The sequence below is a fragment of the Phyllopteryx taeniolatus genome, chromosome 23 (genome assembly GCF_024500385.1).
Source record: "Phyllopteryx taeniolatus isolate TA_2022b chromosome 23, UOR_Ptae_1.2, whole genome shotgun sequence".
Taxonomy (NCBI): Eukaryota; Metazoa; Chordata; class Actinopteri; order Syngnathiformes; family Syngnathidae; genus Phyllopteryx; species Phyllopteryx taeniolatus.
Genome location: NC_084524.1, coordinates 3084505 through 3101951, shown reverse-complemented (window position 1 = coordinate 3101951; position 17447 = coordinate 3084505). Strand labels below are relative to the sequence as shown.

General features: G+C 42.7%; 1 protein-coding gene and 1 long non-coding RNA gene across 6 annotated transcripts in view; one reads left to right on the top strand and one right to left on the bottom strand.

Annotated features, from left to right (window-relative positions):
* Positions 1-17447, top strand: part of LOC133472897 (sex-determining region Y protein-like) — a 376487-nt gene that overhangs the window by 3530 nt on the left and 355510 nt on the right. For all 4 annotated transcript variants that reach the window (XM_061764409.1, XM_061764408.1, XM_061764407.1 and 1 more), the window contains one exon: positions 5908-5990. In XM_061764409.1, the coding sequence (XP_061620393.1) occupies positions 5908-5990 (83 nt within the window). The remainder of the gene's footprint in view (positions 1-5907; positions 5991-17447) is intronic.
* LOC133472900 (uncharacterized) overlaps positions 1-17447 on the bottom strand; it is a 43845-nt gene that overhangs the window by 7307 nt on the left and 19091 nt on the right. Inside the window, exon 3 of one of the 2 annotated variants that reach the window (XR_009786914.1) lies at positions 11385-12051. The exons of the other annotated variant lie outside the window; for it this stretch is intronic. This is a non-coding gene — a long non-coding RNA (uncharacterized LOC133472900). Of the gene's footprint in view, positions 1-11384; positions 12052-17447 lie in introns of those variants that run through there. 2 annotated transcript variants of the gene reach the window in all.

Below are 17447 nucleotides of genomic sequence, written 5' to 3'. Positions count from 1 at the left end.
GAGTGTGCGCACATTACCTAACCACTGGCGGAAGAGCCAGGAGGAGGGAATTTAAAAAAAAATAAATAAAAATAGTCTGATTTGACAGCCAAGCGTGTTGACCGGGATTCAGGCTGGCGTGAGAGCGCCTCGTTTTTGCGGCGTGGAAAAGCCCCATGAGGACCCTGTGTGATATACTGTTAATAGTTTACATTTTCCTTCCTTGAATGAATGTCAAAAATAATGGGGGGGAGGGGGTGATCATTTACATTTTAAAATGGGGGTGTCATTGATAATGAGCACGCATGTTTGAAGTAGTTCTTCATTAGCGTCTCGAACGAGCACGCGATTGCCGACGCTTTGATGCGGCTCGGCACAACAGACAACAACAAATCGGGCTGATAATGGCGCTCGGAGAAGGACCATAGAGTTCAGTGAATGTATTCGTTTCATCTGAGCGGTAACAAGGGCCTCTTTTTGATGTATCGCAGCTGAGCTTAAGGAAGCGTTTGATGCCCGCTAATGATTAATGGAGTGCATATGGAACTGCGTGGTGTTGTTAATCGAACCCGCGCATACTACAACAGGCTTACCCCGATTGGTCTTTTACCAGTGTTCCCGCAAGTTTTTGCAGCGTTCACCCCAATTCGAATGCTTCTGTTTATTTACCTCCCTTAATTGTCCAAATATATGAAGAGCAAACATTTGTGAACGCGGTCGCGGCATCAACAACGAGCACCTGCGTGTTTTTGATGGCGGTATGCTAATGAAGCGCCGCACGAGCGGATGAGCCTCGCGAATGAGAGGAGAGGCCTAATTAATTTTCAGATTTGAGCTTTGATGTGTCTAATTGCTCTAAGTTTCCCGACTTCATTAGTCAGCGAGCAGTCTCGGCGGACGGAGGAGCCGGGTCCCTGTGGTTAGCGAGGAGAGGTTTACCTGTGTATTTTTAGGCCAAGCTGTTTATTATTAGAAGTGCTGTGGATGCTTTTACATCTCAGACAAATCTTAAACCAATAACAATTGATCTCTATGGAATATATGCCGTTTCAAATTATTAGGCAGATGCTGTTTTTATTTTCAATACTCTGTGCAAAGCAGTTTTCCCCCTTGCTGTATCGCGGTTCTTTGCTTGTGTCGCTGGCTCAGCCCAGGGCCGTAGCTAGTCGTTTGGGGGCCCAAGGCAAACACAGTCACCCCCCCCCCCCCCCGTACTTCAATTTTGACAAAAGATGAGTGATGTAACTTATGCCACGTTGTCCTGCTTTTGAAATCTGTTACAATTACCTGACAGCCCAAGTTAGCCACCAAAGATTTTGAATATTGTTTAGAATAAAATCAACTCAAAAGTGTCAATTTGAGAAAATTCTCATATTTCCTGAGCCCGATAGCCCCTTTCAAAGACTGCTTTAATACTTGCATCTTGGTGGAAAAAGGTGTCACATGTCACTCTCCACTTTATCCATTTTTCAGTTTCTAAAATAAAAAAACATTTAAGCCATAATTGAATAATTAATAGTGTTTATAGAGTAATGATTATATTTTGCAATTGAACAATATGCACCATTCTTTTTATACTATCACATAACAATAACTATCCTGCGGTAATGTTCTTGACATTTAAAAAAAAAAAAAGGAAATTCAGGCAAACTGTTCTGGAAGTGAATTTCTAAGAAGAACCTTTAATTTCTCGTTTTGAAGTAAATCTCCAAGGGCAGCCACTGGTGTCCTAAGTGATGTCTTTGTGATGAGAACGCATTTACTGCATCACTCGGAGTGAGGTGCGAGTTGTGAAAACTTGAATTGCAAGTGTGACCTCAGACAGCGCAGTTCACCGATCAATACTTAAATGAGTCTCGTCGCTGTCATACAAGTCAGGTGTCTTACCAATGCGCTGTTACGCTTCGCTATTCCAATAAGCCAACTTGAGGCAAAAGGAGAAAGCTACCACCTTGAAGACGCACAGGCCCTTCTCTTCCATTGTTTTCTTCCAGTGCAATTATTTTCACTGGAGTGAAATCTTACATGGCGTGGCTCAAAGTAGATTTTGTTTTCGTTTTAGGGAGTCTGGCAGAGGAGCAGATTGGCATTAGACGTCAGATGCGAAATAGGGAGCATGAAGTTGAGTCTCTCTATATATATATATATATATATATATATATATATTTCAAGCTGATAAGCAGACCGCACTATCCGTGGCACATCCGCGTCAAAAATCACATTGCCCAGGCGGGAACCTGCTCATCTAAACAATTTAGAATTCCCATTGACACTCAAAAAGATAATGATCTTAGCCATGTTGTTTTAAGATGCATTCGTACTCGCGTCTGCGTTGTGGATTGCAGTTTGGCGTGAATAATGCTTTCTGCTGCCGGGCCATATCACAAAGCACATTAATTCCCGCGTCCTAAGACTTCAATTAATTGAACAACAACAACATATTCTGTATCGAAAAAAAAAAAGCTATAATAAATGCTGTAATTATGATGTTACACTTTCACAAGTCCTTCAAAACTTTTCTCAAGGATGTTGACATTTGAGAATATTTGTGTCCAGATGAAGGATAAAGTTTTTGGGGTGTTGGGATCTCTCTTAAGCGTACGACCAATCAGAAGCCGGTTGTCATCGTTCACATCAAAGATCCGGATCTTCGAGCCGTTTCGTTTGCGACCGACACATCGCTAGGATATACATTTTCCACGCTCAACCCCAGACATAAAGTTAGACGCTGTTGTGTATCACTGCAAGTGTAATGTTGAAGGAATTTATTGATTTGAATGGTGATGAATATGCAGCTGTTTACAAGCGGTTTAATACAAATCGGGGCAATTTTGTGAAAAATGCAAATGTTACAGGTGACCTTGCCCAGCCTGGAAATGAGTGCAAAAAGGTGCGAACGAAACGGAAAATATTCCCTCGAGGCAACCAGAATGTATTTATCTTTTCTACCAAACCTACAAGACTGTCAGAGGGAGGCAGGGAGGGCTAGGGTGGAAAAAGTTTCAAATTGTTCCAGAGTGTGCACAATCCTGAGCATTTTGATATTGACATATTTTAATGCGGCTGCGTCGCTCCCCGTTGAAACAATATCTGCATAGGGCGGCAGTATGCTGCTTGGGGGGAAAAAAAAGTAGTCAATAAAAATGTGCAAGTGAATAATGGATGAGTGTGTGTGTGTGTGTGTGTGAAAGAAAAGGAAGAGGTGATGTATGCGTAGGTGTATTTGTGTATACCGTCTGCTTCATGCGACAGGGCGTAACGGCTGTTACCATTTAACATGCAGACATTCGGAACAAAGAGCCGTCTTATCCAGTTGGCCTTGGTCTGGAATCTTGAGCTGCATCAGCCAGCTCTGTTTTGTTTGTTTCTGGGCAGTATGGCGAACCAGATGCACGTTGTCAAAAGTGCAACAGGTTTGCTCAAACCCACCAAAAGTGTTAAAAGCAAGCGTTATAGAAACAGGAACTAAATCAAGTCCCGCATAATCTTATGGGGAGGTCTTCCTACTTTTAGATTTTCGGACATCCTATTCCTCGTGTAGTCGCGGAAAACAAATGGATTCAATCAGAATTTACATGTATACAGTATATAATGAGGCACGCACATGGAGATGCGTAGGAGTCGTGGCACCAACCTCGTTTAATTGCTCTGGGGAGGAGGAAAATGAAAACAGAGAGTCTGGAATAAATTCTTACAAGAGGGTGCATCGTGGAAGAGAGCTGTACATCACAAACTGGCAATCCCATGAATCTCTTTTAGGCTCACTTTTCTGGGGATTCCTGACCTTGTCACGACTAGAATGAATCCTAAATTGGCTGTCAGTTAGAAATAACCAATAGAAATGGCGATTGAGCTATTTTTGCTCCAATCCAACAATGTGCAACAATATTCAGACTGTGACTGTGGAAAACATTCAAAGCAAGTAGCAGGAAATTACAGGTGTCGAGCTCCGTCGCACAAATGACCGGTATTATGGCGACGGCACGGAATAAACGAGGGGTGCGGGTGGAGAATTGGGAGGAGGGGCGGATGGGAGGGCAGGTGTGAAGGGGCGGATCGCTTCAAGGGACTTGACCTCCCTTTCAACCCCCAGTGAGGAGCTTTCATCAGGGAGATATTCTCGGGCGGCGGCCAGTCATTCAGTGCATGTATCCCCGTCCCCTGCATGTGCAATTTGGAAGATGATTGAAGTGCATGTGCCAAACAAATTGCCAGCGTTGCTGGTTATTGGTAGTCTGGCCCATTGAAAGCGTGCTAAAGGAGAACGGGATAAGAGCAGATGGCCGTCTCTGCGTCCTCCATGTCCATATTCAACTCCTCATCCTCCAAATCTTTGGCTCATCTAACATCTGGCTTTCCTGACAACGAGCTTTTTATCGTCACATTCTATTCCACACCAGCCGCCAGAATTGCTGTTGATTTTGCATTCAAAACGTCCAAAACCAGATGCCGAATGGGTCCGCCCTCAATTGTTTGGTGAGAGGCTGAAATCGCATGCTCCAGTCCCTTGTTCGTGTTTCCATGTGGAGACACCTGTAACACTTATGCGGAGTGTATGTACACATCTTAAAATGTGTGCAATGTGTGGTCTTGCTGCTTGCGACGACTTCGAAAAACCATCCCCAAACCCTCAGACAGACCCACTGACAAGTTGACAGACTGTTACAATGGCGTAGACGATGTTTCTTGGAAGATGCAACGCAGTGAAATGCAATAATCGTCTACTTGGAAACACAGGACGCACATCTCTCGACGGAATTGATGCCAATGATTAATTTTCTTTATCCAACAAAGTTATGTCACGCGTGTGTGTCCATCTCATCCGTCATGCATCAGGACGTACATCGGTCTGCGACGTTCCAATCGGTCTCGGCAATTTCTCGTGTCACGGTGCCACTATGTGAAACGATGGATGTCTGTTTCTATCGGACACAGCGTTGCGAAGACGAGAACGCAACTTCGCCAATTTCATGACTAAGCAAGAAACTCATTAAATCTACATAAAAATGTTGACTATAAAGTTAATCAATCAACTTTTTTTTGCATTTTTGTATTAGACTCATAGTAACTTGCAGTCGGAATGTGACCATAACGCTAAAATCTTTCTCAACACACAAGCATGTATAATTTTAATAGTGTACTGTACAGTAAATTCTCTTGGCTTGACCCGATGAACATTTATCTGAAATGCGACTCTGGGGCTTTTCTTTGTTACAGTGTACTTTCTATAGAAATATCAAGCTATGAACCATGTCAGACTTCTGGAAAGCTGTTATTTCAGGTTTCATAGAGTTGGATGGAAGAAAGAATACATTCCAAAGCTTTCATTCTGCATTTGAGGACATAAAAATGGTGGTTAACTCTTAGACTTGATTGGACTGTAGAGGGATATGTGATTATTGTCAGGCCAGTATTCAGTACTGGTGCTAAAAACTGACCGACATTAACTGTTGGTCAGCTTTATTGGTTGGCCATTTGGTCGATGTAATACCCGCTTCTGTCCATTGTTTAAAATTTTAAAGCTGAGAATCTGTCTCAGTAATTGATGAAAGTTGTCACGATCAAATTTGCCAACGACAATATCACGGCATTTGTTTCATCAAGCACAAAAGGTGCCTGTGCCATGTTCTGCAGGTGTGAGGGGAATACACTAAGGGGACATGAAAGTTCAGGAATAAAAGAGATGACAATTTGAAAATGCTTTATATCCTTTTGTCAGTCGAGTTGTCCAGTTGGGAGCAGAGTTGAGGACTGGATTGGTTTCTGCCGGTAAAACAAAATGTGCATGAGATATAACGTGGATGCGGTCAACATTTCCCCCAATGTTTTCCATGAAATCCAGAAAACTAGCATGTATAACCTACGAGGCTGTGTTGGAACACTGATGAAAATCGATGATTGATGAGCGCTTTTTCATTTGCGAAACAGACGCCGAGCACGGCGGAACGCCGTGAACAAGAAAGGGGAGGCTGTTTCATCCAGATCCGTCGCAACGTCCCAAAGGAGTCCGGGTAAGTCAACGATTGGCTTCTTAGCATTTTTTTTTTTTTTGGGCAAACCTGAGCCTTTCCTAATTTGTGGCGTCACATGGATGTCATTAGGGTTAGCGTTTGGGTGAGGTTTAACACAAGTAAAAATCGGCGACCTTAAAATGTATACTTTCTGCTCCCACTTTCCATTGCAAAAATAAAACCCCCCCCCAAAAAATCCTCATCCACATTGAACACAAATTGCACTTTTTGCCCAGTCACGCTCACGGCAAAGAGACTAATATCAAACAGGCCTTTGGCAGAATCGGGACGCCACCGGCATCAGAATGAATCAAATAGTGGGAAAGCCTCCCAGTGTCGAGGCTCGGTAATGAACTATGTCCATCAGCGGGGTCGCTGCTGTCGGCCACTGATGACAGTGCCACTTCGCCTTTTATTCCATTCCAATGGTTCAAGTTCAAATGTAATTAGAATTGTAAGCAAAACATACGCGGCATCGCATTTGCACGAATGATTGGCTGACATACAGCAAGTGTGTGTGTGTGTGTGTGTGTGTGTGTGTACACTTGCTGTATGTCAGGCTTTAATTACATCCAGGTATTAAAATAGAGCAAAAAGGCACAAATGCTAGTAAATCCCCTTTCCATTTGCCATAATAGCTCCCTCCAAAACTTTGCCCGCAGCTTTAAGTAAATCCAGGCTGATGAGAGTGCTCGTAAAAGTAAAGATGACATCCCACTGCAGTGATACAGGATTTAATTTAGGAATATATGGCTTCTGGACAAATTGAGATCAAGAAGTCTCTTCTGAAAGCTCAGAACATAATTGCTTGATTGACCAAAGGTACTTGTGTCATAGGGAGCATATTCGGTGGACCGCCGTACAAATGCCATCTTCGTTCAATTCTATGCTTTTATTAATTTTGGTAGTGGAGTTCCTGTAGCACTTTGGCGCTAAAAGGAAGCCTACGCGGTGGTAAATTCTTTCTTTCGAACCGCTTCAAATCACAGGTAAGTGCCGCATGGATCCAGCTGCAGTTTGCGAGAATTCAAATCTTGTCCTTTGCAGTCATGTTATTCGATATGATGATTACAGCTGCTCCCTGGTTTAAACATGTTCCAATGGCAGAGTCTCCTTAATTGCTCTGTTATAAAATAAGTCATCTGATGGAGGTTACAAATGTTTATCAAACAAACAAATGGCCAGCACCAGTGACTGAAGAGCGTACTAAATTTGACTGTTGAGTGTGTACGCTGCAAATTACAATAAAAACCATATTAGTGTTGTCCCTCCTGAGGATACAATCAAAAAATGCAAATACCTCCGATGCTGCTGTGATTTAACTGCAAATAATGAGCCCCGTCGCATTTGCATGTCGTGAAACATGTACTTTATACTCAAGGGAGTTTAGAATTTGTCGGGGCCTGACTTGGTGGCGCAATCATGGATCAGCTGCAGTTATTTTTTAAAGTGGTGGGTATGTTTTATGACATTTAGTCCCCCTAAATGACTTTCTCCTGCCAGTTTCGCCGTTGTGCATCTGTCTTTTTTTCCCCCCGTCCCTCAGTTTTGAAGTGGTGCCTCTTTAAATGTTTAGAATTACATCTGTGTTCCTCCAGTCTGTTTGCCGTGGTGTGTTCCATTTATTTTTAATTTTTTTCCCATGCAGCAGAGCTCATATGCCATTAACGTGAAATTAATACATCTCTGTTGCCTTTCCCACTCGCCCAGATGGTGACCAATGGCATTGTTCCTCGGCAACATATTAAACACGGGAGCAAATGGAAGCTAGAAATGAATTTCTTGTAAATTACATTTCATATGTAGATTGCAGTTAATACAATGGCGTGTTTAATGGGGAATAAGAGGAGGGCGCCCAAAAGGGAGTCGTAGAGAGGAAATTAGAGAGTCGGGAGATGGAGGAAATGAAAGGAAGAGGATGAGAAGCGATGATGTGCTAGACTGGAGGGAGCCAAAGCTGTTTTGTTCGTTGATATGAACGTCACACGGGCGACTACCACGTTGTTTGTGGGAGAATCGAGATCTGCGTCACGCCCTATAAAGTCACCTTTCACAGCTCTCCACCCGAGTGTTTATGGGAAATAATCCACAAAGGTGCCAAATAGAGACAACGGTGAGAGAGCCGGAAGGAATTACAATAGGCGGATAGTCGTAACCACCATTCTCCGAGGTTTACGTACACTCGTGACAACCCTCAAGACCACGATAGTCATTTTATTTCAAGATTCGGTAAAATGTGAAGGGTCTCATAAATTATTCATTTCTCATCGTTACAATGTGTACAGAGAGAGATCTCTCCATTATTTGAAGAATCTGACGCTTGTTTTTTACCACGTTGAAATGTCTTATTTCACATTTGCTGTTGAACTAACTAACTTCTTACGGTACGGTAACTTGGAGAATGCTGAATATTTTTATAATTACAGTGGAACCCCTGCTATTCGTGGGGGTTGGGGACCAAGTGGCGAGTTTGTGGATGCCCTTGAAGTTATACAGGGAGTTTGAATTCAGTTCTTTGGTCGACCAGTAGCCAGTGGAGTTACTGTAGACTGGGTCTGATGTGGTGGAATGAGGGGGTTTTGGTGATGGTGTGCAGCGGGGTTTTGCACCAGGTGAAGCTTCTGTAGGTACTTGTGAGGGATGCCGAGAGGAAAACGGGAGGTGACTAGACTGCGGACGAGGATGGAGGAAGTACGGGGAGTGAGGAGGGTTGTAGTTGGTCAATGTTGTGTAAATGAAAATATGCTGACCAGGTTATGTTATTAATATGACTGATAGTTTGCTGTCGAGGATGACACCCAGACCAAACTAAAAACTAAAAAAGAAACTAAAGACCAACTGACTTTGGATAATGTAGATTTGGTACCAAATAGGTGAACTTCAGAAGTTTGAGGTGAGTCTGGAGTTTTATTTTGACAAGCAGAAGGTGAGGGAGGAGGGTGAAAGTGAGATGTTATGTTGACGGTGTAATCTGCTAAGCAATGGAAGTCAATATTACATTTACAAAAAATGATTGCAAGGGGGAGAAGGAAGGTGATGAACAGCAGTGGCTCCACGACAGAGCCCTGTGGCACACCTGTAGTGACTGGGGAGGGGGCCCAATGAGAAGGACATTAGCTGAGTGAAATGTGATTTTTGAGGTACAACTGAAACCAATTTAGGGAGGTGCGTACAATACCGGTGGAGGAGAGTCTGTTGAGGAGGATGTGGGTAATCGGATGAAAACCTGCCCTTTGTAGTAAAAAGTTTCTACTTGGATGTCTTTGCAAAGTACATAAATTTCACCCATACATTTTGCTAAGCCGTATAAGAATTTTTTTTTTTTCCTTTTGCTTACGCTCCCTTCATTCGAAGGTTTTATTTTATCCTGTACTCTTCTAACCCAGCAAGGCAGCAAGCCTGTATTTACAGTATGTGTGCACTTCTAAGACCATGTCATGTCTCAGCCCATTGATGTTTCTCTGCGCTCCCTGCTCCTCCGCCGAAGGAGCACACAGCGTCTCGCAGCATCTGAGCGTCCGCTTCAAAGGGCGTATAGACGTGCGCCAGACAGCAGAGACGCATTCAAAGACCTTGACCTGATTATGTTTATGCCAGGGAGCTGTACATGTGATGTGTAGCGACGTGACATGAAAAAGACATGAAAACACACACCCGAGTGCACATCCTCCGTGAGACTCGCACCAGGGTCAGGTGTGGAGTGCGGCAAACGGGCGAATACGACAAAGACGAGAGGAAGACAAGCGGAAAGTGTCCCAGAGGGACCCGGCTGACAGCTTGAAACTAGTCGCGGACACAAACTTTAGACATTCATACCAGACTGCTGTCATGGGCGATTTCACGCACCTGTGGCCCTGCACAGTGAAAATATAGTGCAATCATTTTCAAAATAACTTTTCTAAGATAGTCTTCGGTCTCTATCAGAACAAGGTTATAATAGTTTTGGATTTTTCCTTTTCATAAGGGTTTAAATTTGATTTTAATTGAATTACCTGAACAACTGTTACAAATGTACCCAAAAAGATTACGTATGAAATTAATTGACAAAGATGAACAAAGGACATTTTCACTATGGTCATAGCTTTTGTTGTTGTTGTTGTTGTTTTGAAACTGACATTGTCATTGTTAGTTTAACTTAACTGTCCACAAAGCAAAAGTGGTTTTAAACCCCAAATGCCTTGCTTTAAGTAGCCTCCAACTGCACCTCCCAGTAAGTATTGGACCATTTGTCTGCGGGTACTTCACTGCTTTCCGAGGGACTTTTCCCCTCACTCATAAAATGCTCTCATTTTTTTTTGGGTGCGATAATACGCTTTTTTAAAGCCACTTCTACATGCTGTGGTTCGGCCATTACCTTGACTCACCTTGGATAAAGTTATATCCTGAAAGCTCACTTTTGGGAAAGTGAGATTGATTAGCGTGTTCCCAGAATAATGGCAGGAAGCACAAAAGGACACCTATTTACGTAAGTGCACTTGTGTGATTATGAATTTGCGCTCTCGTGGTGAGCCGGCGACACTCGTAATGTCTTTGACACAATATGAAAACCTCGCCCATTTGAAGCCCAAGTTGTTAAGTACATAGGTAGCAGCAGACAAGTGAATTATACCTGGAGTTGTTTGTCAGTTGCAACTTTAACAACTTCTGGAAAAAAATGAGAATTGGAAGCAATGTCTGGTAAGGTCTCTATATACCAACTTTTATCTTATGCTCTTTCAATGACCCCCTACTAAAATGTTAGCTTACCTCCAAGCGTATCAAAGCCAGAGACAAAAGATCTGGATCTTTAATTTACTATTCAACCAGTCTATAGAGACGGCATACTGTGAGAGATACCGCAAACTGGTTGATCCGTAGCGATAGAGAAGTCATGCCCCCGTGTCTCTTTGCCCAAATAGGCCTTGTAAATTATGCGGTCACGTGGACTGAAATATAGACATAGTTACTAGTCATACCACCTCAATAGAGAACCATCGGCATTGTAAGTTTTGACCATTCATTTAACATGCATCCTTCCAGATTGAATCCCTATCTAAGGGCGCCGGATCATGCAAAATAGTCTGTAGACCAAAGACCGAGAAAAGGACGTGGGAATCCATCCTTCCTAGTTGCCCTGCGTAGCAGAGGTGGCAAAATTACTCGCGATCTGTACTTGTGTAGAAGACTAAAAGGTAAAAGTACAGACTGAAATGTACTGAAGTACAAAAGTAAAACATTATTTTTACCATCAATTATTCACAGTACACTTTGATTGAAGCTACCAAAGTAGGATTCAAGCTTTTTATTTCCACCCTTGGGTAAAGTTTGCTGAAAGAGTTGTGGATTTAAAACAACCACAGAGCTTAGCCTTTATTCTGCTAGCTTTATGCTAATGCTAATACATAATGGGAAACGCCATAGGAATGGGCTAACTAGCATTATTGTTGGGGTGGTATAATGTTTTAAGCAACAGATATTTGAAAACAAACAGAAAATGTAACCGTACTTGGTCATTTATTCTTTATCCTCTGTGAAGAATGACTAGTATTAGTGTCGTACTGAGGAGCTTAAAAAGCTGTGACGTCTCCTTGTATGGTATTTCCGTTTGTCTTGTACTGCCCCCAGGTGGCCAAGGCGGGCACGTCAGAAGGAGCAGCACAATGGCCATTCAATTGAATTCCTTTTATGGGGAGGTCGGGGCTTGGACAAATTACTGTAATTGCATTTCCATACATTTCAATGGGGAAAGAGTATTTGAGATACTCATATCTCAAGGCACCACTGTATTTCCCCTTGGTTAACTCGCACCACTGCTGCATAGCAACAGCTGAGCCCAGGTAGCAGGTGCCAGCATCATTTTATCCAGGACGTGTATGTAGCCCCGTGCTGGTAACTGTAATGGAGCCAATCCTTCAGGGCTGCGCGTGAGTCTCCAAGCAGCTTGAGGTCTGAACGCTGGGGGTGCATTGGCCAACACGGGGGGCTTCATTAACCTCCGTGTTAGCGGACAGTTATAGCGTTGACAGCTGCCAGATGGGAGCTCGGATGGTCCGTGTCGACGCACAATACAATGTGGCAGGCACTGCACAAAGTGAAAATGACAAGTGTTTCCCATGTATTACTTTGTAGAATTATAAATTGCATTCACGTTATTCTGTATTCTATAGCGAACAATTCTGGGGGGGAAAAAAAAAGAGACTTCAAGCGGTTTAATTTCAATCCCAGTTGACGTTTACTGTTAAACTAAACAAAACAAGGAGAATGACACGTTATGTATTTAAAACCAAACAATGTTGCCTTTAGCAGGTCCTGCTAGCTTCAAGCAAGTATATAATGGAAAATATCATCGACATGGTAACGGTCAGCATAGCCTACAGTCATGGTTTTACAACCCTTTAAAGAACGGCTATTTGAACATGTGTTCTTTATCAACCAACAAAAATACAACTATTACAGTGTCTGACTGAGACACAGTAGTAGTATATATTGTCTATTCTTCATTTGTCTGCGTGACTGTTATACTCCCTCACGGTTGCCAAGGCGGGCACACCAGAAGTTGTTGATGCAAAAACTTTTACATTACATTTAGTTATCCTCTTCATCTAATACAGTATTATAACGTGCTATTTTAGCTTATGAAAGATTTTTAAGTATTTTTTTTTTTTTTTTTTTTTGGGGGGGGGGGGGGGGTTTGGAACGGATTAATGGCATTTCCATTAATTTTAGTGGAGAAAGATGATTTGAGATTTTGATTAAACACAAAGATGAGTCAGGCAATGAGGCATTTTTCAAAAATGTATTAACATAGTTGTCCGTTAATTTGATAATCTGTTAGTTGTCGATTTAATGGCTTTATTGTTGCACGTCCTAGCGAACTCCACATCATTTCCAGTCAGCATTCTCACGCGCCACCCCCCTGCCCCCCACAAACTACAGTCTCTGGTTACATGCGAATGTGTTTCCAATTTTGAAACTGCAACAGGTCTTGCAGCTCGAGGCTGAACTGCTAATGAGTTTTTATACAGAATGTGCAGAGGAGTGGTCAGCGGACTCAAATATGTATTTTATTAATACCAGATTAAGTGTGTTGTGAATGGGAGCCTATTTGCAAATGTGATTTGGCGTGTGAGCTAGTTATATAGTTCTCTCGCGTACTGTCAATATTTATACAGTGGTCACTGTTCCGCCTGCAGAGATTTATTCCCCCGAGGGAATTGGCTAGTGATGCGCAGCAGTGTAAATTCACCATTATGACTAACATGAATCGCCAAAGCTCCATCAGGGTTTACAGGCTGTGCCAATTAAAATGTCTTTTTTATTGCATTATTTCAACCCTTGGGTTGGGTTGAAATAATGGCCACGTCAATTGTATTACCCGTTGGATTTAGAAAATAAAATTTTTATTGGGTTTCGATCGTGTAAATGCAGTTTTTTATTAGTTGTTGCTGTAAAATGTCCTGCGGAGATGACCTAATGATGGGTTAATTGATTTTTTTTTTTGTCAAAAACTCTGAATCCCTCTCAGCAAGTGCTTTCTTTTCAGGGTGCACTTAAAAGGGGTCCTTCATGTTGGAAGGCCGGGGCCGGTGAAGGTCATATTATTGGCTGTCACAATTTTAAAAAATAGTCTCACAACATCCATACAGAATAATGAAAGTTAAGTTTTACATCTATTGCATATGCTTGGTCTATTGTCATGATGACTTTGATGCAATGAATTTGTTCATTTCCATAACGCCAGCATTTCATGTTCCTTTTGTCACGGTCACAAATAGCATGAAAAAAAATTTGTTTTTTAATTATAGCATTCTGTTCCTATGCCGTCATAAACAGTCATTTTTTTTTGTGTGTCGTTGTGTAAATGTCTTGCTTAATTGTGCATAATACATGGAATACCATATTAGCACGCGCTACACGGAAGATCAAGCTCAATCTTCAACTCCAGTGGGATAGATAAAAAAGACAGATGGTGTGTTTCTTAAACATCACTGATGCGCCATACGCCTTAAGAAATGTATTTCACCTGCGATCGGGCCAAGGACAATTAATAGTGTGTCGGGAGTCCTTGTGGGTGGGCAGCGCCATGCTGTAGTCAAGTTGTTAACATGCAGTATGAAAACGCATACCTTTATTAATAATAGCAGGAGCCCAGGCTTCGGCAGTCCTGCGGTCTACTCTTACTTTTAGACAGCCTCACCATTTTGGAGCCAGGTCCGCTGGGTTGTTATTTTTTGGCCGTTTACTGTACATCGGAACAACTACAGAAACAGTTTTGGTCACACCGCTGGTGGCAAATTCGAGCAGTTCACCTTTTGTTTGAGAAGACGTAAAACGTGCAGTATTTGTTCTATCGTTCAGTTATGGTTTTGGTGTTTGCTGTGCAAAAATGTGAGGCACTTTTCTCAAGAAAAGGTGTGACACGTTCTATATGTAAGCTGCAAAGCTTCAACTGCTTTATTTCAAAAGCGTCACCCCCCCCCCAACCGTGGTAGGGATTTCTGTGTGTGATCGTAATCTTATCTTTTGAAGGCATTTCACCTCGAGGACCTCCATAAATAAGACTAATCAGAAATACTGCATTCTGGCTGCGTCTGATAAAGCATTTAGCTTTGTTCCTTTTGTACGACAAACTGCCTCTTTTTAAGCAGTCTTTAATCATATGGCAAGGTGACCTCCCGTTGTGGTTATCAGGCTCACTCAGCACATGCGCATGGCGATATAGACACGCCGAGTATGCCCACGCGCACTGCCTGCACCCTATTGTGCCATGTATAAAAATGCAAAGAACACCTGCAGTGGTTTGTGTTGGAAAGTTTGAATTGTTGTATAACACACTCCCCCTCCTGCTGATGCCCAGGGGACTGTGCCGAGACTCACTGTACGATAATGTATTTCTTCCACTAGTTTGAAATTCTGCAGACAGATGTTCAATACTTGGCAAAATATTGTCGCCACTTTTGGAATAATGCGGGCTTGACCATAAACACAGTAACTTTGAGCAGACTTCCACAGGAAGCACACTTTTGCTTGTGAAATCCAATTTGACTCTGCGGCTTGAATCGTTGCGCAATTCCTCCCTCATGACAAACTGTTGATCTCATCCCTGATCTTTTGCGGCATATTTGAAGGTGAAGAATGGATCGGGCGGCTGCGTCGGACACATTGTCGCTCACGTGCAGCATACGCAATCAACATTAGATTTATTTTAAAAGTAAACTCCACAACAGTACAGTACTCGCGCCTCATAAATAAACAAGGACGCCTCAGCCATGGAGATCAATGTGGAATGACCGATCGCAGTGTAATCTGCATCGTAATTACAAAACTGGGGAATTATCCTCGGCTGCATGCTAATCGCTCTCTCTGCCCCAACTTGTTTCTCATCATGTTAGGTTTTCAAGGAAAGAAGATTCTCACACATGTAATCGCGTGTAGCACATGTTGGCGAGACTTTGCCTCGTTTTTAAGAGCGTGGGAGTGGGATCCGCCGAGATGCTGTAATTGATAGACTTTGTCGAAACATAAATAGGTTTGCTCGTTTACGTGCGGCTCCTCCTCCAAAAGCGACGCTTGTGCGGGTATGTGTGTTCAGCAATAAACGACCAGCGTGTGGGCAAGCGAGCGCAAATATTTTTCAAGGCAATGAGGCTTTTCTATTCTTCTCTATCGCTGAAGCACAGATAGGTATACAAACGCATACATTTGCATTCCAGTTAATCCCGACGGTGGAATCAATGCGGAAATACTTGGCATCAGCAGTATGACAGCCCGCCGCAGCACAGCTAGCATAGCAATGAGCTCTCAGTAATTTAAACCCGGAATGGGAACCTTGTAAAATAAAAGCGGGAAGGCTCAATACTGGCTATCGACGAGTCCATGAAGCATAGTCTTCAAAAACGGTGCCCGTTTTTTATGATTTGCTTTTAGCGGCCCGGCAGGGAGACGGGTCTGTCCAAGTCTGTCCGACTGGTATCCTTGAATCCTAATGCTGTGCCCTTGAAAAGTAGCTTTGTTGTGCTCGACAAGGGGATTCCAGACGGGTTCGCTTCGGCACGTACTATCGTTCACAAACGCTTACCGGAGCAATACGCGTCGGGCAGCTCGGGGCTGGCCTGGCAAGAAGACGAGAATCGCAATCAATGACCGCCTTTCAAAGTCTTCGGCTAAATAGCTTCTGCTTTGCCCTCATTTTACACTCCCTTAGCTTTAGCATCAGTTGAATGGTAAAATGAACTTGCGATCAATGAAATGGCACGTATTTGAATTAATCATTTCCTAAGCATATGTAACAAGTAACGTAAAATGGCTTACTTGCAGCGGACGTAATGGATTTGCGTGCGATTTCCCTTCTCGCGTTCAACGTCCCGATATGACAACTGAAGAATGGATGAATGTAAGTGAGGGGGATAAGCCAAAAAGCGCAGGGAGCACTTGAGCCTTCTTAACACCGGCGAGGCGGTATCAGACAGCGCTGGAGCTGAATAAACTCAGATCAAATTCAACCATAATCCTGCAGGAAAAGTCAAATGTGGCACGACGGGGACGAGGTAACTTAAAAGAACACTTCCTCAGAGAGAGTTTTTTTTTATTTTTTTTTTTGCAGCGAACTCCTATTTGATCATTTTACCCTGCATTTGGTACCTTCGGCGTTATCACTTAATATCAGCACACTTATGTTGCAATTACAGAGACCATCAATACGATGCAAAAATGATACCTCTGGATGTCTAGCTTGCCTGGGAAAGCTTTTCTAAAATAAAATAAGTTTTAAGTATGTCTGTCAGCCATTGTGAGCCTTCAAAAAAAAAAAAAAATCAAGATAATTTCGAAAGAATCGGTGAAATTACTAGAACAATTCTTCTGAAATGGTCGTGTTTGGTGATGGGGTTCTCTTTCTCTGCACACTTTTCACATTAACTCTATTGACCTGACGAGGCAGAGGGGGTACGCTCCCCACAATCTCAGCAGATTGATTTGGCTGGGGAGTGAGTAAGGCCATTGATTTAATTTCCCAGGCCATTTGATTCAGGAGATCATAGCGCCTACAACAAGATTGGGTTGGCATGGATTTTTCCATGGGTCGTAAACGTTTTTGTATTACTGTTACACCTATTACTGTTTACCTCTTGAACCATTCTGCTATTGCTAGCTTTTATTCACCACCAGTTAGGCCCATATGCCCATTGTCTTGTGACTGCCATTTATTTTTAATGACTGAATTAATTAGTTGTGCCAATTCACATAAATGCCACGTTTTTTTTAAATAAAACATTGCCTTTTAAACATAAATTCTGATTGTTTAGGATACCAGGACAGACGTTTAGGGCCTTGTAAGGTTCCCCATACCGATTCTGCCCAATTGTGTTCCCTCCTCCACAGCGAACGGTGAAGACACTTTGAGGCCACATCTTCCGCACAAGCAGGGTAGTCGCTTTGCCTTGACTGCCAATTATCGCCCAAGCAGAGGGCTAATTAAAG